At 38.1% G+C, this 20,360-nt stretch overlaps 1 protein-coding gene across 2 annotated transcripts; it reads right to left on the bottom strand.

The window, feature by feature from the left end:
- Window positions 1-407: 407 nt before the first annotated feature.
- Window positions 408-19,556, bottom strand: msh5 (mutS homolog 5). 2 transcript variants are annotated; one of them, XM_052110361.1, is made up of 25 exons: window positions 19,334-19,556; window positions 18,962-19,051; window positions 18,748-18,871; window positions 18,394-18,474; window positions 18,183-18,236; window positions 15,848-15,969; window positions 15,651-15,757; window positions 14,868-14,903; window positions 14,706-14,788; window positions 14,492-14,537; window positions 14,238-14,376; window positions 14,034-14,096; window positions 13,804-13,932; window positions 13,600-13,672; window positions 13,328-13,437; window positions 12,381-12,461; window positions 11,982-12,069; window positions 11,678-11,864; window positions 10,995-11,121; window positions 9,222-9,371; window positions 8,812-8,886; window positions 8,564-8,707; window positions 1,254-1,391; window positions 1,047-1,120; window positions 408-754 (listed from the first exon to the last, which is right to left on the bottom strand). In XM_052110361.1, the coding sequence occupies exons 2-25, from the start codon at window positions 19,043-19,045 to the stop codon at window positions 643-645; spliced, it is 2,427 nt and encodes an 808-aa protein (XP_051966321.1). In that variant the 5' UTR covers window positions 19,046-19,051; window positions 19,334-19,556; the 3' UTR covers window positions 408-642. The 2 variants fall into 2 exon arrangements, with proteins under 2 accessions (XP_051966321.1, XP_051966322.1); XM_052110362.1 differs by lacking the exon at window positions 14,868-14,903.
- Window positions 19,557-20,360: the final 804 nt, after the last annotated feature.

Below are 20,360 nucleotides of genomic sequence, written 5' to 3'. Positions count from 1 at the left end.
TTCTACAAAATACCTACTTTTGCATTCCATGGAATAAAGTCGTAGGAGTTTGTAACGACATGAAGGCTAATGAATGATGACATTTTAGTGACCTATCACTTTAAATGTGCCTCTGTGATTGTTGTTTCACACACAGGGTAATCTGTTTAATCAGATCTTTGTGGTTCTCTTATGGCAGATGAGAACTTAATTGATATGATAAACTCAGTGTGAGTATTTGTTTCCTTCCAATGCTGGGCCCGTGACAAGTGATTACTTGAGGAAACTCAGCAGCACTCCTCTGAAATCAAGTCAACCCCCTAGAGTGTTAATAATTGAATGATTGGTTCAAATAAGGAGTCCAGAAAGTTCCCTTAATTAAAAATATCAAACCAAACAAATACACCAGTCTTGTTGTGTTGGTTGCTATTTGAAATTTATGTTATATATGAAATGAAACTAGAATTTACTTAATCTTATGATTCAATGTCAATCACTTTTACACTCAACATTTGCAATTCAGAAGACAGCTACAGATATGGTTCAAAACAAAGTTTTATCTTTAAGCTTTAAACTTTTTGGTTGAGAACAGGGAGCACATTGAACAATATATATTTTTTCCAGGAACCCACAGTGACTTAAGCTTTCACTTTCCTTTAAGTGTCACAGCAACTCTTCAAGAGCTGGTTGCAAGTCATCTTTCATGTATAACTCGAGATCCAGATCCGGATCATCTAGATCAAGGATGATGAATTTCTCCACCACTTCAGCACACCTGAATCAGGAAGTATATTAAACATTCAGAACAGAGCAGCATGACTTGGTTTGCTAGTTGCACATGTTGATTCCTGGGTTAATTGCAGCATTTTGTGAAAAGACAACAAGCGATAAAAGCTCGGTCTTCCAACTGAACTGTACTGAATAAAGCGATTTGTGTGATTTCCTCAAAACTGCTTTGTACTTGCTGAGCAATTACTCCAGATTTAATTGCATTTCCAAACCCTGACATGAATTGAACCATTGTTCTACCAGTATGTGACATAATCTTAAAAAGAACTATCCCCTACCTGTTGTTCTGTTCATCAGCAGAGGGCCTGTCTATCTTTTTTATGGGCCTTCCTGTTCTGTACAAATCTGAAGCCTGCACAGACAAAAAAATGTAGGATGTTAAATTTATCCACTAGAGACAACAATATAAATAATAAAAAAAAACATAAAAGCATGAAAATATATGGTTAAAATGGAAGACATTTTCTTTTTAAACCATGTCATACCTCAACTCCTCTCTTGACCAAGGCAGGGGGGATGCCAGCAAGTGTGGCAATATTACCCGCATAACTCGACTGGCAAATGCCATCTTTAACTTCGTACAAGAACACCAGCTCTTCCCCCTCTATAGCCGTCTCAAGAGTCTTTCAAACAACAACAATTTAAAAGGAAGAAGAAGAAGAAGTAGTTTTATTTATATAGCACCTTTCCCAAGCTCAAGGTTGCTTTACAATAAGCTGGTATGATTTAGACATTTCATTGACACATTGCGAATGTACCCAATAAAGTACACAAATGGGGGGAACAAACAAACAAACCATAACTTATTTTATAAGTGGATTATTAAAATTGTATAGAGAAGAGATTAATTTTGAGCTGGGAATTGAAAATGGATAATGAGGTGAAATTACGAAGACTAAGACTTAGTGAGTTCTGTAGTTTAGGAGCCACAGCACAGAATGGCCCACCACCTACGGTGGATAATCGAAACATGGAACTGAAAAAAGTCCAAGTTCAATGGATCTAAAGAACAGAATGGGGAGATACGGGTGGAGTAGATCAGACAAATAGACTGGAGCAAATCCATTTAAAGCCTTAAATGTAAGGAGTATTTTGAATTGAATTCAGATGCAATGGGAAGCCAATGGAGATTATGCAGAAGAGGGGTGATACGGACAGAGCACTTAGTGAAGGTGAGAACTTGATGCTGCATTTTTTTTTTTTTTTGATAAACCAACAGAGTGGGCATTGCAATAATTAAGACATGAGGTGATCACAGCGTGCACCAATGTTTTGGCATCCGCCAAAGTGAGAAAGGATCAGAGGCGTATATTCTGTAAGTGATAGAAATAATGTTTAACAACAGTGGAAATATGAGAATCAAAAGAAAGAGATGAGTGCTGTGAGATGTGCAGAAATCAGACTGGTAAGGTTAAATTTAAGAGAGCAGCTGAGAGGCCAGTACTCATTCTAAGATGTATGCTACAAACAGTAAATGTGACCTGTAACTATTCAGATTTAAAGGATCTATTCCAGGTTCCTTTAGAATTTAAGTAACTGAAGCAGTTTTAGCTCAGGTGGGACTGTGGCAGAGGTTAGGCTACAATTAATCAAATGTGAGACAGTAGCTGAGATTTCAGAGACACTCTTTCTGAGTAGAGAGGTGGGAGCAGGGTCAAGTTGACTGGGAGAAGAGTTAAGACTTCATAATTAGATCACTAACAGCAGAAGGAGTAGTAGGAGCGAAAGTGGTCAGAGAGTAATTTGAACAGTGTGACATACACTACCAGTCAAAAGTTTTGAAACACTTATTCTTTATTATAATTTGTTTTCTTCAGTCATCTTAAATTCAGTCATGTAAGTCATCAAAACTATGGAATAACATAAATGGAAATATGGGAATTATGTTGTGACAAAAAATAAAAAATAAAATACTGTGCTATATTTTAGCCTCTTCAAAGTCACCCTTTGTCTAGAATTTGCAGAAATGTACTATTGACATTTTCTAAACCAACTTCTTGAGTTATCACCCTGGGATGCTTTTTAAACAGTATTAAAGGAGTTCCCATCTATGTTGGGCACTTATTGGCTTCTTTTCTTTATTATTTGGTCCAAGTCATCAATTAAAAAAATGCTTAAGCATAAGCCTTCAGATCAAAAGATTTTTAAGATCATGAGAAACATTTCAGTCAAGTGTTTCAAAACGTGTGGCTGGTAGTGTAGGTCCTGAGTGAGAAATATGTGGGGAATCACTGGTGAAAGACAAATAGATAGATTTTAGTTTGTCTGTGAAAACATTGCACAAGCTCATCAGAGCAAGATACACTACCTTCTGGAGGCATAATGAATTTGTTTACAGTGCTTTAAGTCTGCATAGAGTGTTTTTAATTGAGAAGAGGAGCGTGCAGCAGTGATAGCATCCCAATAGTTAAGCAGGTGTTCTGCATAAGCCAAAGAGTGAACAGTAAGTCCGGAGCTCAGGAGTGAACCAGGGTTAAGCACGATTGGAGGGAACCAGCCTAGTTGGAACAGATGCATGCTTTTCAAGTGCATTACAAATAGCATCATTATAGTTGGAACAGACCATTTATGTACAGTGAGAAAGTAAGGAGTCTAATAGATGAGAGGCACATATTGAAGCAGAAAAAGATTTGGGGTCGACAGAGCTGATTTTACGGTAGGGTAAAACATTTATTTTCCATGCATGGCATATATATATACTGCATGTTGACTTTGCAACTCACTCTAGGGGTCATATATTAGAACTTATTTGTACATCTGGCTTATTTAATGTCTGTCTCTGACTCTCATTTACCACAAGCTCACAAAATGTAGCTTTAGTTTTAATATATACAGTGAGGAAAATAAGTATTTGAACACCCTGCTATTTTGCAAGTTCTCCCACTTAGAAATCATGGAGGGGTATGAAACTGTCATCGTAGGTGCATGTCCACTGTGAGACACATAATCTAAAAAAAAAATCCAGAAATCACAATGTATGATTTTTTAACTATTTATTTGTATGATACAGCTGCAAATAAGTATTTGAACACCTGAGAAAATCAAAGTTAATATTTGGTACATTAGCCTTTGTTTGCAATTACAGAGGTCAAACGTTTGCACACACTGCAGGAGGGATTTTGGCCCACTCCTCCACACAGATCTTCTCTAGATCAGCCAGGTTTCTGGGCTGTCGCTGAGAAACACAGAGTTTGAGCTCCCTCCAAAGATTCTCTATTGGGTTTAGGTCTGGAGACTGGCTAGGCCACGCCAGAACCTTGATTTGCCTCTTACAGAGCCACTCCTTGGTTATCCTGGCTGTGTGCTTCGGGTCATTGTCATGTTGGAAGACCCAGCCTCGACCCATCTTCAATGCTCTAACTGAGGGAAGGAGGTTGTTCCCCAAAATCTCGCAATACATGGGCCCGGTCATCCTCTCCTTAATACAGCGCCCTGTCCCATGTGCAGAAAAACACCCCCAAAGCATGATGCTACCACCCCCATGCTTCACAGTAGGGATGGTGTTCTTGGGATGGTACTCATCATTCTTCTTCCTCCAAACACGGTTAGTGGAATTATGACCAAAAAGTTATATTTTGGTCTCATCTGACCACATGACTTTCTCCCACGACTCCTCTGGATCATCCAAATGGTCATTGGCAAACTTAAGACGGGCCTTGACGTGCTGGTTTAAGCAGGGGAACCTTCCGTGCCATGCATGATTTCAAACCATGACGTCTTAGTGTATTACCAACAGTAACCTTGGAAACGGTGGTCCCAGCTCTTTTCAGGTCATTGACCAGCTCCTCCCGTGTAGTTCTGGGCTGATTTCTCACCTTTCTTAGGATCATTGAGACCCCACGAGGTGAGATCTTGCATGGAGCCCCAGTCCGAGGGAGATTGACAGTCATGTTTAGCTTCTTCCATTTTCTAATGATTGCTCCAACAGTGGACCTTTTTTCACCAAGCTGCTTGGCAATTTCCCGTAGCCCTTTCCAGCCTTGTGGAGGTGTACAATTTTGTCTCTAGTGTCTTTGGACAGCTCTTTGGTCTTGGCCATGTTAGTAGTTGGATTCTTACTGATTGGATGGGGTGGACAGGTGTCTTTATGCAGCTAACGTCCTCAAACAGGTGCATCTAATTTAGGATAATAAATGGAGTGGAGGTGGACATTTTAAAGGCAGACTAACAGGTCTTTGAGGGTCAGAATTCTAGCTGATAGACAGGTGTTCAAATACTTATTTGCAGCTGTATCATACAAATAAATAGTTAAAAAATCATACATTGTGATTTCTGGATTTTGTTTTTTAGATTATGTCTCTCACAGTGGACATGCACCTACGATGACAATTTCAGACCCCTCCATGATTTCCAAGTGGGAGAACTTGCAAAATAGCAGGGTGTTCAAATACTTATTTTCCTCACTGTATATATATATATATATTAAAACTAAAGCTACATTTTGTGAGCTTGTGGTCAGAAATGGCTAAATGAGAGTCAGAGACAGACATTAAATAAGCCAGATGTACAAATAAGTTCTAATATATGACCCCTAGAGTGAGTTGCAAAGTCAACATGCAGTATAAGGTTGTAACATTTAAATACATACGTCAGTTCATTAGCTCGAGGAGTATTTTCATGTACACTGAAATCACCTTGCACAATAACAGATAAGGACAAGGCACAAGAAATAGTCAGTGAATCGTGTAGTTCAGAAAACAAAGCCAGGATGAGACTTTGGAGGTAGATAGATTAAAATTACAGCCAATGATAGATGACCATCAACTTTAAAGACTATATACTTAAAAGAGGAAACATCTTGAAACGCAGTCAAAGTTAATTTAATACTCTCACGGCAAATCACAGAAAGTCCTCCACCTCTTCAATGAGGTCGTGGATTAGAAAATTTTGTGTATCCAGGCAGTGTAAGCAGGATTAAATTCAGAAAGTTACTGGGCACCTGCCAAGTTTCAGTAAGTAGAAGCATGTCAAGTTTTTTATCAGTAATCATGTCATCGAGTAGTGATGATTTACCCATTAAAGACCAACAGTTTAGCAAAGCACAGTCTAAGTTGGATGGAGAGGGTTTTGGTTTCCATAGTGGGGATCAATGGGAAATTATCTCAGATTGTCAAAATTAATTTTATGGTTCCAAGTTGGAGATTTAGGGAGGACTAGACAGTTTGACCAATTAATAGGAATGATAGTCGGAGATGAGCTGTGGACGGACCAAAAAAATCCTCTGTGAATGATGTATATAACGCAGACGACATACAATTCTGAGTTATTTACTCTGCTAATATGTATCTGTGGTAAGTTGGAAAAATCCTTTCAAAGTTCTGAGTTCAGAAGCTGAGTATTGGACAACCATAACGGATGATAGAGTAGGGTTAAGGCCAACAAAAAATACTCCAAACAGACCAAGTAGCAGCATTTGAGGGAAGCTATAGAGAGACATGGCCAATAACAGTTCGCTACCCGAAAAGACACTTAACCGATAATGCTGCGTTAGCTAGAACCATGTCAGACCCACACCATAAACCATAGGAAGGAAGGCTACCCAACCATACCAAGGATTTCCAACACAAATGATAAAATAAAGTGGAAACTCACTGTACCAAAGTGTCGAGGAGGAAATGGGTCTGAAGGAAGAGGGCTCAGAGATCGGTGGTGGGAACAAACAAAAAAAAGAGGCAGGTCAGTCTACAGGTTTCTTAGCATAATGAGTCCAGGTAAAAATCAGAGATCGACTGATAATCAGATTTTCCGATATTTTTTCCAATATTCAAGCATTTTTCTTTATCGTTTATTGGTCAATATCGTTTTTGTAATATCGGATCTACTGATAACTGCCGCCATCTAGCGGGAGTTCCTGAAATTGCACGCAAGATGGCCATTGCTACAGTGTGTGTGAGAGGAAAGGAAATAAAGCTGGGGGTTGTCCAAAGGTAAATAATGTAACTAGATTTTGCAATGTATCGCTTGAATGACATTTTATTAAACATAACAGCCATTAATGTTCTAGTCAGAAGTGTTACTTAAATGCTTGATGTGTAGTTTAAGCACTCAGAAACGGAGACAAACTCACATAAAGACAAATCCTGCAAAGTCCCAAAGACGTAACATTACTTCACATTAATCAACTGGAAGAGCCTTGGATGAGTGCATGTTGGGAATTGAATTCTCTGTTGGCTGTGTTTATTAGTCTTGTAAAATTGTCATTCAGGTAGATGCTCATGTTCCAATGGAATGACTGGCAGTGTGCCAGAATGGCCACCATATGCCAGCGCAGGTTTTAACACAATCCACTTGTTTAAAATTCCCTAAATTATATTAACATTTACTTATTAAACTTTATTTCACTATGAATCATCATCGACATGATTACAGCTCTGTGTAAATGTATTATCTCAGGACACGGTTTGAGTAAAAGTTTTGCATAAACGTAAAGACATCATGGGGCAAAATACTTGTGTCACAATAAACGAGTCTAAAATAGCTTGGTGTCGAATGACAATGAGAGCATTAATGAGATTTGCGTGTCATTTGCTTCAAGATAAGCTGCAGATGCTGTTCACTGTAAAACCAAAAATGTCAGCTCTGTCAGCAGGTCGTGAGGCAGCTGCTATAATCTAGATACTGATGAAATATTATTTAAACTGTAGGTCTTGTTTAAAATGGAAGACTACATTCATGCAATGACTCCCTTTTCTTTTATTTATGTTCTCCATTTGAAGTTGGAGGTTGAGGTTGTTAAATATGTTAAATTTTTCCTATTAATATTATTATTGTTGTTGTAATAATTATATATAAAACATGGTACGTGATTATTTTTGTAACATAACCTTTTTGCCATGTTTTTCTCGGTTTAATATTTTCTCTGTAAAATAAAGATGTTATCGGATATGTAAACAACATAAAAATAATCGTTATCGTATTGGTTTTAAAAAACAATATCAGTCGATCTCTAGTAGAAATGTATTCCAGAGGCAGTTCATCCAACTGTGTATAGATCCAATCAGACCCAGGAATAGCTGAAGCAAAAAACGAAATGAAAACACATGACAACAACAGACAAAAACCAGCGGCCACCAGCGTAAAGCAGCAGCACAAGTGTGCACAACGTTCTCACACCGGAAACAGGAGCCATATTTTAAACACAGTGCCGTTCATAAATAAGCACTGTGTAACAAATTAGACTAAATATTTTCTGAAGTGTAGCTTACATTTAAATGTAAACCATCTAACACGTATGTTACATTATTCATGCTTTAATGTTGTCATTTTATGCATATTGTTCTGTGCATACATTGTGCATTGCAGCCTTAGTATTAATAGATTTTTCTAGGTTTGTTGCATTGAGCCTTACAAAGTTAGTTTGTTTGTTGAATCCTGTGTTATTAATAGGTAAGTAAAAGTGACACACAAAAACTCTTTTTTATAAATACCACACTTGTTTAGGACTACAATGACTGTATAGACTGAGTCTGATCAAAGCGCTTTTTTTCCCCCTCAAACTCAAGCGTACAGAGAGAGTAAGTGAAGGACCATATACAGTATAACGTGAAGATGGATGAAATGAAAATTAATGTGCTAGTTGCAAAAAGTTTTCTTTCTTTCATTTTGTATCTGTTAAATGACAGAAAACAATTGGAATTATCTGTATAAAACATAATGGATTACTTGGATGACCCGGAAGCGTGGTTGCCTGTGTTGTGAGGTAATGATAATTTCATCTATAAGCCCAAAACAACTGCCATATCAGCCAGTTCAACATAAATGAGAAATGACGAGTGACAATGAAAAACAGTGATACCAGTAAAGACAGCAATGGGGAATCAGGCATCATGCCCAACTGTATGAGGCTGTGGAAGTTAGTCGACAAGAGCACGTGAGGACACTGTGAACCTTGACGCAACCAGTGACTGAGACATGCAGTCAGGAGAGACAATCCATCCACCTGTAACACATATAATATTTGCTTAAACGAGTCCTCTCTGTTCTCCAACTACTAAAAATGATTTGTTCCTACGAGCTCTATCTTACGTGCTGTTTCACACTTACTGTGTTGGTTCCTTTACCAAATTCATCCACCAGAACAAGAGAATCTGCTGTGCTGTGGTTCAGAGACTGAGCCATCTAGATTAGAATACATGTACTGTATCACAATTACTGGAAAACATCTGGATCTGAATGATGACATCACAGTTTAATTGTGATGGGGGGAAAATGTAATTCACTTATGCATTGTGATTCTTTGTCAAACAATTCTGGATCGATCCACGAACAATCAGTATTAGAATGCTTAATTAAATATTAATAATTCTGGTTATTAAAAAGCATGCACAGTATAAAACATTACCAAGTATAAACAGCAATCTGTCTCTAACCACATGTGATTGGATATCCCAAGACGAATATCACAGAAATACAAAGTGTAAACAGGGCCTATGCGTGCATGCCTGTGGCGTCACCTGGTTTAGGTCGATCATGAAGGTGCTTAGACCCACTGATACAGACTCACGGCTCTGCATGCGGGTGAAGATTCCATCCACTAGCCCGATCTCTGCCTCTTTAGCAGGTACATCTGAGCCAATCAGGGCCATGAACACAATCAGACCCACCTTTAAGGTAAACGGTCATTGATGGCATGTGTACATATTATGACTCAGTGTTTCCAAACAGGATTTAGTATTTATTTAGGATTTAATTATTATTATTATTTTTTGTATAGAGCTTTTTACAACACACATCGTAAAGCAGCTTTACAGAAAATTATGTTATATCAGAAAATTAAGCTGTAATGTCGGTAATGTCTTAAGAGTCATTATTGTGCGGTTTGATGAAAACAAAACTGTGGATATGTAGCTTTAATCTAATGTTGTCATTTGAACAACCAGTCAGTAATTAGATAATTTAAAGATAATTTTAAATTTTTAACACTGCCTTCAAGAGAGTCTTTGTTGGACCGATCCAAATAGGTGTGTTTGATTCAGTTTGATTTGGCAGTAGATTTGTCTAGGGGTTTAACGGTTCTCGGTAAAAAAACGAACCGTACCGTTCGCCACCCACGGTTCGGGAAGCATTGGCCCCACGGTCGGTTCACCTAATTTTTAATGACGCATCTGGAGCACAAGTTTTGGTCAAGAAAAAAAGCATTAAACAGACAGGCACAGTTACAACCTCCGCTAATGCACCTGAATGGATCTGTAAATGAATACGCTCCACCTGTGTTTTACGTGGGTCAACTTGATGACATGCAAGCGTTGTGTGTAGTTGAAAATGGCAAATGTAGAAAATGAACATTTTCTTTTTGCAGTCAATTACAACAGCGATGGTCAAAAGACGTTTACAAAACAGGCATTGTTTCCAGACATCGCTCGACACGAGTGCTGTATACTGGTAATATATGTCAATAATGCACGTGAGGGTTTATTTAATACACTCACATGAGTTCTTGTTCCCTCGCACGGATGTAATCTATCGCGAGTGTCAATAATGTGCTTTGATTAATGGCAATAAGATGCCGTTATAGTAATACACTTATACGTGATTAATCATTTACTCCGACATAACCCAGGGAGAGACGCAGGTGAGCCGAAACTGCACACACTCCCTTCCATTTTTAAGCAGGCACTCAGTACTAATTCAGACAGACATGAAACAATAACTAAAGCACTTGGGGTGTTCATGTGGGATTTCCTTGTATGATTAAAATACTCAAGCAGCATTATCACATCTCATCCCATGGATTTGACAGTAATTTTTTTTTTTTTAACAAAGCAACTACAGAACAGTACCAAAGCCGTGACCCTTAAACCTTGATACAAACCGAACTGTTAGAAATATGAACCATTACACCCCTCGATTTGACTAATTAAATAAAAAGAACTGCATCAATCAAGGGATTCGTTTCTATGTGCTGTATATTCATTGTTGTATGCAGCTAGGATGGACAAAACAAAAGTTGTATAATAGTTGTATTGTCCATTTTTTGCCAATATATTAATTTGTGACATGCAGTCTTTTTCTTTCACCACATAGAATTAACAAGCTTACAGGCACTGCAGATTCAATAGTACTCCTCAATAGTTATACAGGAAACAATGTCTAGACTTATATTCAAGATTATTCTCAATCAAGGGTCATGGAACTCTGTCTTTCATGGCTTTATTCTAATTTTAGAGTGCTACCTCTATGTTGTGTGTTGTGAATGTGATATCTATGATGTTTTGTGCTGTGCTTGCCTGTTTGAGGTAGATGCTCTTGCCAGAGGAGTTTGGCCCTGTAATAACTTTCACTTTGCCCTCAGTTTCAGTGCTGAAATAACTGTTTGATACACAGACTGGAGTACACAGCTCAAGCAAAGGGTGTCTGAGAGAGAGAGAGAATGAGAGATAGAGTGTTGTAGCAAATAAGAAACACACAGCATTCAACTCATCAGAAGAGATGATGTGCACAATGCAATATAAACAAAAGTAAGTAAAAGTAAGTTGCTCTAAAACAATAGAAATATTGTTTAGAAATAAGGCCAAGAACATTTCGATTTTCTGGTGTCAAACTTTGTGAGAATAACGCATAAAGTTGTATTTTATTTTGTGATGTCACTAGAATGGAGAGCAGGCCGCAGTTAAGCAATGTAAACTTGAAGCACATCTCTGACAGCTGTGTGCAGATATTGCCTCAGAGAACAGTGAGTTTATAAACGACTATTAAGGAGGGGTCAGAGTGAAATAACATAAGATAGCTTACTCCAGCCACTACTTTCCGTAAACACGAAAAGAGAACACATGATCACATCATATTTAGCAAGGCTAAAGTGATCATTTGCATGCTGACAGCTGATTAAATCACACATTTTAAGGGGCCAGAGATGAAATACAGGGAGGCTGAAGCCTAAATAGAGTCTAGAATTGCCTAGGATGTGTACCGTGATTCAACCAGGGCAAGTCTGTGGTTCGGTGTCAGAGTTGGACAGCGGTAGCCATGGTCCTGAGAGGCTTGAGCCAAAGCCATGAGACAGTCCAACTCTGCACACAGGGTCATGACCTTGTACATACAGCCACTCCGCTGCAGCACCAAGGCTTGAAGCTCCCTCATTACAGACATCTCCAAATCTGGATAAAAACACACATACAGTTACGTACAGTTTTAAATTGACACCAGTTTCATGCAATCAGTTCATTAAGAAAGCAAGAAAGAAAGAAAGGAAGAAAGAAAGAAAGAAATATTACCTATAATATCACAATGAAGGTCTCCCAGTATGGTGTCCAGCTCTTTGGTTCGAGCACTGCGGTAATGCAGTCGGTCCTGTGATAGAAACTGAACCAATATGTATAACACAAAAATCAACAATCCATTTGAACTTTAATGAGTGAATGACAAAGAGGCAGGAGATATTCACGCCACATGCACATGTAATTTCTGTGATATGACCAATGATTGGAACAATTTTGATACCACAGCCTGAGGGATGACATTAGTCAACAAGCTCTTATGTTGAAAGGAAGCAAATTTGATTGGAACGATTCATACACATTTTCTACAAATCCGCATATAGAAAAGAAAAAAAAAGGGACATTTTAATTTAATTAAATAACAGTGCATAGTCAACATAATGTTGGCATACTCACAATGAAGTCAAGACCATCAATCTCAAAGCTCTGTTTATCCAGCATAGTAGGTAATCTTGGCAATGACAGCAGAAATCCAATCTGTCATCAAAACACAATATGAAATACTACATTTTTATTGCAGATATCAACAAAATAATACCATCACTATCCATTAAAATGTATACAAGCATTTGATCATATCTGCTATTACAGACTTTGCCTTGAAATGCATTCCTTATGCCAGTCATTATAAAATAGCACCAGTGTAACCTAAAACCTATTATTTAAAACCTACTTTAATGATAAGATCCCTAAATATGTTTAAAAAAGGTTGTCCCATATAAGTTTAATGTGCAAGAACAACTAACAAAGCCCATCATAGGCTGACTTTTCAAAAAATGTAACCAGTGTTGCTCTGTGTATCTTTTTATAATATCGCTGTTTGTTTGATTGGCACAACATGACAGCTCCGGACTCAACCAATGACATGTGTGTGGTGTAGGACTTCCAGTTTGTCAAAACAATGGAAGACTGTAAAAGCATTTGGCCAATGTTTTTGCAATTCTGTTTGGTGCTGCTAGTGGTGTAAAAATACACAATTCACCTTCTGTAAAAATTCTATGACCAATTACAAGCTATTTCCTCTTCAATACACAACCTCTGCTTCCACAAAAAAAATGTATGAACTCAACTGTTAACAGTCAGAGTGGTTAATGCATGATCTATAGTTGCTTGTCATTTGACTACACTGCAGGACACTAACTGCAAAAACCGTCACCCTGGAGCAATCTGGGGCCAAGTGCCTTGCTCATGGGCACAATGGTGACCTCAATGCCTCTTTATTTATTGGGCCACTCCAACAAGGAATTTAACCAGCACCCTTTATGTTAACAGCTCAGAGTCTTAAGCATTAGATTACATGTCTCCCTTTAATGAATTGAGAGCAGCGTTAATCATGTCCAGACCAGAGGGAGGTAGATGACGCTACAGGTGGAGAAACGAGGGTCAAGGTTCTCCAGCTCTGTACGAGCCACATCGGTTAGGAAATCTGGAAGACCCATCATTGTTCTTTTCTCTGTGAAGAAGATAATACAGCTTTGTATAGTTGTTGATTTATCTGAATCTGAGATGACAAGAGTTGACAAGGTTCCTGATTTAAACCACTAGCAATTGAATTGAATAGTGGTTAGACGTGGTTACTATTCAGAACTCAAGAAATGCATGGAAAACCACTCACTCTCGTCGATAACAGGGTGTACATTTGGCCTTACGGTGAATCGATTCTCGGCTGTACTTCCATCAAAGTCCACCTGTGATGAAGAAAGTCAAGCATAATGCATTAAGAACCATTTAGTAATAATTTAACAAAAACACAAATAAAACAATTATTAAAACAAAAAGCGTAATATGTGTTGGTCTGAGCTCTATTATTCTCTCTCACCACTTTACTGATGTATGTGGCAATGTAGTACATGTCATCTGTAAAGTTTTCACTGATATCTTGAAAAAGTTGAATGGTTTGGGGTAGAGAGCGAACAGTGTCCCTAATGCATACTGCATTATACACCGTCTAATAAAAGAGACAAACAGGGAACAATAAATGTATGGCAAGCACTCTGTAGGAAGTGTATACACTAGCTACGATTAATTCATGGAATTTTGTGCGCACACCTTGTAAATATTTTGCCAGTCGATGACCTTAGTGCGAGAGAGAGACATTCTCTGCAGCAACATCTGTATGAAAGACAGGTTTTGAGTCAATTATTTGTTGACCATTTCTTGTTCTTCTTCATTCTAGCTGTTTTTTAGTTAAAAAAATCACAACATCATCTGAATGATGGTTGGACGATGGTTGGACGATGGTTGAAACTGTACCGAGATGTTCTTGATATTCCGCAGGCAGCTCTGTAATGTGCTGAGGTCAGCAGAGTTACGAGGTGATGTGAAGAAACGGATCACTTCCTGCCTTCTCTTTAGGACATTCAGATCTCGAGTAGGTCTGTGGAACCACTGGCTGAGACAGAGAGACAGAGGGAGAAAGGAGGTTCATTTTTTTTAAATTTTATAATAAATCTTAAACACCTTTTAAATGCACTGAATTGTCTGATATAAAAGTAGGTAAAAATTACCGTAAAAGAAGAGAACCAAACTTGCTCCGGCAGCAATTCAGTATGCCTGCGAGCACAATGAAACTATAGTTTTCCCACAATGCAAGTGTCCCATAAAAATGTTATGTTCTTAAATAAACTGTAAACACTAACTTTAAATAATACAATATTTCATCATAATCACAATAACAGGATTTATTTAACTGTAAATTGTAAACAGAAAAATGTTGTTTACCATAAAGACTTAGTCCCTCTTTTTCTCCTGACTGGAGCTTATAAACGGAAGGATGCAGCTCAGATTTAAAGATCTGGAGTGCACTGAGGAAAGAGTACATAGGTTTTAGAACTTTTTAGAAACATTTTATGAACACAACAACTGAAGCAGGGGATGACCAACCTGTATGCATCCCTGTCAATGTATACAACATCCTTCCTGTGAAATAGTGAACAAATCAAACAGACTTTAAAACTAATTGTACTTGTAAAACTAATCATTGTAAAAATACAGAATACTATTCATGTTTACAGACAAAGCAAAACAACACAAGGTCTATAGAGTGCAACAGTAGCGTTCTGAAATTAAAAAAGATTAGGTATACCATGTAAACCTTTCAAGAAGCGATGGTATACAGTATGCTTCTGTAGGAGCTTTGAGTCCCTGTTACTAGTGAAAAATTTAGACAAGAGCTCAGCAGCGATCTCCCACTCCCCTGAAGTATTGTCAACCACGTAATCAAGTGGGTCTCCCTACGCTCACACACTACATATGGATTTATTGCAATGAACCAAATCAAATATATTGCTCTTATATTTGTAATTACTGACAATATAGTTTCATATTGTTTCGTAATTTGTTTTATTCAAATATGTCACTTGCAATGCTTCATTGGATAGTACAAAATAGTTCATTCACATATAAAAGATGTTAAGTGCAATGTCGATTATTTACTTTTTAGAATTGTATACACTTTTTTTCAAACAAGAGTCATTATTGTGATTCAACCCAGAGCTTGTTCGGTTGGTTCGTGGCTTAGAACTTTTTTGAAGAATATTTTTTTTTAATCCTTAGAAAATGAACAGAAAAATACTTCAAGAACAGAGTACACAGAAAAAGTGGACAATCATTGTTGTGCAGTATTAAACAGTAATTTGAATGAATGATTGATACAAATTGTCTTACAGTGTGTAAGTCAGAAACTGAAATACAGGGATGCCCACACTGCTGTCCTCCATCTCTACAAATCTCCTTCTTTCAAGACACTTCAACAGTCCTCCTATTGACCTCACCTATGATAAAGAAGATTGTCATGACATGCCCATTAATTTCAACAGCAAGGATATTTCTCTAGCATGACACACCAATCTCTGATGCCTCACCATCATCACTGATTCTAATGGGATACAGGAGGAAAGATAGGGGATTTTTTCACTCTCTGTGATGGAGGGAGGGAGAAACGGAAGGTGTGCAGAGAGCAGTCGCTGTTTACTGACCTCCAGGCCTGCAGAGGGTGGGAGAGGGTAAATAATTGATACTGTTCAGGCTACTGTTCATGTCCAAAAACCTGGAAGAGAATTCACCATGGGTTCCCTCTGGATTTTCCTTTGGGTTATTATAATGGCAGTTTTATGGCTGTGGCATCCCAGTCCATGTCCGGTGCAGCGGGGATTATTTGTGGGTGGGTGAGGTGTGGGGCCTGGGGCTTGTACCTTCCCACCAGGGCTGGACTGGGAAGAGAAATCAGCCCGTGATTTTACATGGCAACTCGCCCAACTGTAGAGCGGGGGGGATTCACTGTCCTTTCGTGAATATTGCAGCGCCATTTTGTGGTCCGTTCTGCATAACGTGGCGGCTCATTTTTGCTTATCGCGGCCTACCGGCCCGCTCGGTTGTCCCGATGGCCATTCCGCCTCTGATCGGCACCAAAGTGCGTCGGCCCACCGGGAAAATGCCTGGTATGACAGATTACCAGTCCAGCCCTGCTTCCTGCCATCCCCCTGCACTTTTTCACCCTGGATTTCTTGCCTTGGGCTGGTTCTGCATTGCATGCCTCGCTTTTTTTAATGCGTCACATATTAGCTGAGATACATACACATCTATTATGAGCTTAACAAGGAATGTGTCAGAAAAAGGAGAAAAAGGGAAAAAAGAGAACACAACAACACAGGGTAAGCGTGGCATGTGTGTGGTGGCCTGGGCTTTGCCCTGGGCTGGTTCTACGCTGTGCGCCTTTCGTTTTCAGTGCATCACAGACTAGTTGACACACATACACACCTATTGAAGGAGGAAAAAAAGAAGAAAAAAGACCAATATAGGCAAGTGGGGAGTGTCCTAGGGGAGGGGGGTGTGGGCCTTGGGCCCTGTGCCCCGCAGCATCTCTCCCTGACGGCCCGTTGTGGTGTGACATGGGCGGGGGACTAATTTATGATGTGGCCACAGAGGGATCAGAGGCAGCCTTATAATAACTGAATATTATTATTATTTGCATTCTTCCTCGTCCTGTTTATTATTATTGTCATTATTCATATTTTTTGTTTTTACTACTGTTATATCTGTTATGCATTTCTAGATGTTCTTTTGTTTATATTCTTCACCCCAACACCCAGATACACTTACACACACACACACACACACACACACACACACACAGGAGATAGACTTGTCATGTTGGCCATTGGTATGTATGTTTGTTTGCCTTGGTTATTTTGCATTTGTTACATGTAAATACAGTCACATTCTTTGTTTGCATAATAATAATAAAAATAAAAATATGACAGTTTTGGATTATGAGTAAAATATGGTCTGTGGTAAAGCCTACTTGATGATACGTGGACAGTTGTTCTACAACATAAATTACAAATGTGCATTATGAAGCTACAAAACTCCCATTATAAAAACCAATAGGAAAATCCAGAGGAAACCCATGGCGAATAACCTTTCCAGGTTCACCAAAAAACTGATGTGTCACGGCTAAACAGCTCTATAGTTAGGGTTGCCACTTCTGAAGTTGTCAAATTAGGGACACCTAAATGGGGGGTCACGGCCCCTAACCACATCCTCCACCGTTTTAGCAATAAACTTGTTGAGTTAATATGCATTATTAATAAAACATTTATATAATTTCTTCTATACTAAAATGAGAACTTTGCTGACCCCTGACTAATAAAAAATACATCTTTTATATGTTAAAAATATATTCATTTTATTTTTTGATTATTTGTCCTCTTTATCTTATTTATGTAAACATTTTGGTTGGTATATATGGATTTAATTTTCTATTTGTTTATTTTTTCCTTCACCTGTACTTATCTTCATAACTCAGTAAACGTATTCATACATTGTCTGATCTTTTTGAACATTTATATAGAAAAAAATCCAGTTTTAGCACCATTTGTGGACTTTTCAGACAGTCCCTTCCCACACCCTCCACAGTATTAGCATGTTAGCATGTTAGACAGTCCCTTCCCACACCCTCCACAGTATTAGCATATTAGGCAGCATAGGCAAATTTTCCAATTTGTATCTTTGTTAAATTAGGGATCTGGAACCATTTCACCGTGATGCCATCTGACCATCTTAAATAAGGGACAAGTCACATCCTTTATTGATTCGATACAGGACACATCATTTTATCTTTAAATACGGGATGATCCCTCATTTTACGGCACGGGTGGCAACCCTATCTATAGTGACACAGAACAGGGCACAATTTACCAAAATTAGCACTTGGAAACATTACGATCTCAGGCTTGTAATCCGGATTGGATTCTGAAATTAAAGCAAAAATGTTGAGAACCTAAATTAGACACTGGTTTGACAGTCTTAATGATAACATGATAACTCACTAGATTTAAAGATGTTTAAGAGATTGATTATCTGTGCTGATAATCTAAAAGTATAATTTAGACAAAGATAAAGCGTTTACCGAGATTTTTGAAAAACTGGGTCAAGCTGTGGTCCTGTTTGGCACTTGTTATGATGACGTTTGGACTCAGCTCCTGTATGACTGATTAAAAATTCACCACAGTGGAAACACTAATACACTGGCCACATCAAGACCCAATCAACCAAATGCATCACAAATCAATGTACTTTATAGCCTGATTTAACATGCAAGTCAAGTTTATGGCAAATACAAACATCAGACACAGTACCTGCAAGAAATGTGTTTTATGTGTTCATGTGAATTAACTGTGAGCTTATTAATTTTCATGGTATTTCCAGGTTTTCCATTGGAGTAGGACCAGTTGCTCTCTCCACCCATTGAGTCCTGCAGTACCTCTATTCAGCAGCTGGAGGTCGCTGTTGTCCACTGTGTCCGGCATGAAATGCAGCGTATAATCACGTCTGTCATAGTAACTCAGTCCAATTTGACTTTGCTGAACAAATACACTCAGAAAAATCTACGAGTAAACAAACAGACCACATCGCTGTGTTCCTGACACAACAAATCACTTCATAACTGAGATATGATTAAAATAATAATCATTTACCTCACGATTTTCCTCATCGTCATCATCTCCATCTACACTCGTAGCTCTAAATGCAGGTTCTTGTACTAAACCGCCTTCAGCCATATTTCACTGTACAAATATAGTTAAAAGTTTGTATACATGTCTTATAGTTTGCATTCTGTTAATTAATGATGCCATTTCGACTAAATGTAATCTCTCCAGACCTGAGGCAAATAAACAGGTAACATTTCTGAAGTAGTAGAGGTCGACTAAATTAGATTTAAACCACACGTTTGTATACATTTCTGAGGTAAATTACTGTCTTAAACACAGGGAGAGAAAATATACTATTGTTTAAAATATTTGTTTGATTCTCATTCAGTCCTCTGACCACAAGAGTGAGACACAAACCTGTCGTGTGAGGATGGCGAACTACACAGGCGCTCGGTCAGTCTTTCCCAAATGTAATAACAGCAAGGTTAGTCGCATCAGATCTTTTAAAAGTACTCCAGTGTTTTGTTTGAGGTTCTTGCAGTAGTGTAATCGGGGTCATTGTTTACAGGGGGAGGTACGAGGTACAGCCCCCAATATTTAAACCATGATCAATAGAACACAGAACAAGTGTTCTGACGATTTGTGCTACCCATCGATATGTGCTACTTACTGGTTATGCGCATGTGCAGACTCACAGTTTTGTTCAGGCACGTTGGTCTATCAAAATATGCAACTCCTGACATCTTAAAGATGCTATTACAGAATATGCTGCTCCTGACATCTTGAAGGCATAATTACAAAATATCTCAACATACTCTCCATATTCTTAAGGTGCATATGGAGTGAGTAGTGATGTAAAATAAAGTGAATTTGCACTGGGAGCATTATTTGATAGGGCACGTTGGTCTATCAAAATATGCAACTCCTTACATCTTGAAGACATTATTATGTAGTATTGTTTTTTCTAATGACAGTGAACATAAGGTAAATATTCATGTGTCAAAAAATGCTAACTACCATATGAATATTTGTACGGTCAGCCAGCTGAACAAGAATAACTGAAAGTTTCAGTTAGGAAAGGTGTGCTTTGACAGGTCAAAGATGAATATTTTATGATAATTTTTACTTTTCACACAGTTTTAAAAATAAAAACAGTACAGTATACAGTACTCATAACTTATAATTTTATTATAATTGTATTTCATATAATATACAATAATGTCATTTTTACTTGTTATATCAAATGTGATAATTGCTGGTTCATTTAAAATATAAAAATATGCTCCCCATACACTTGCCCTGTTTTAAATGAAAAAACGATGTCTTAATATTGTGAGATTTACATCATTATGGAAACAGTAGCTAGAAAATGAATCGACATTCTCTGTGATCGATTCGCGCTTGGGTAGCATTTTACGACAAGGCAGCACAAATCGTCAGACAC

Source organism: Xyrauchen texanus, chromosome 38 (genome assembly GCF_025860055.1).
Source record: "Xyrauchen texanus isolate HMW12.3.18 chromosome 38, RBS_HiC_50CHRs, whole genome shotgun sequence".
Classification (NCBI taxonomy): Eukaryota; Metazoa; Chordata; class Actinopteri; order Cypriniformes; family Catostomidae; genus Xyrauchen; species Xyrauchen texanus.
Note: the sequence above shows the minus strand (reverse complement) of the source record. Positions and strands in the feature narration are given on the sequence as shown.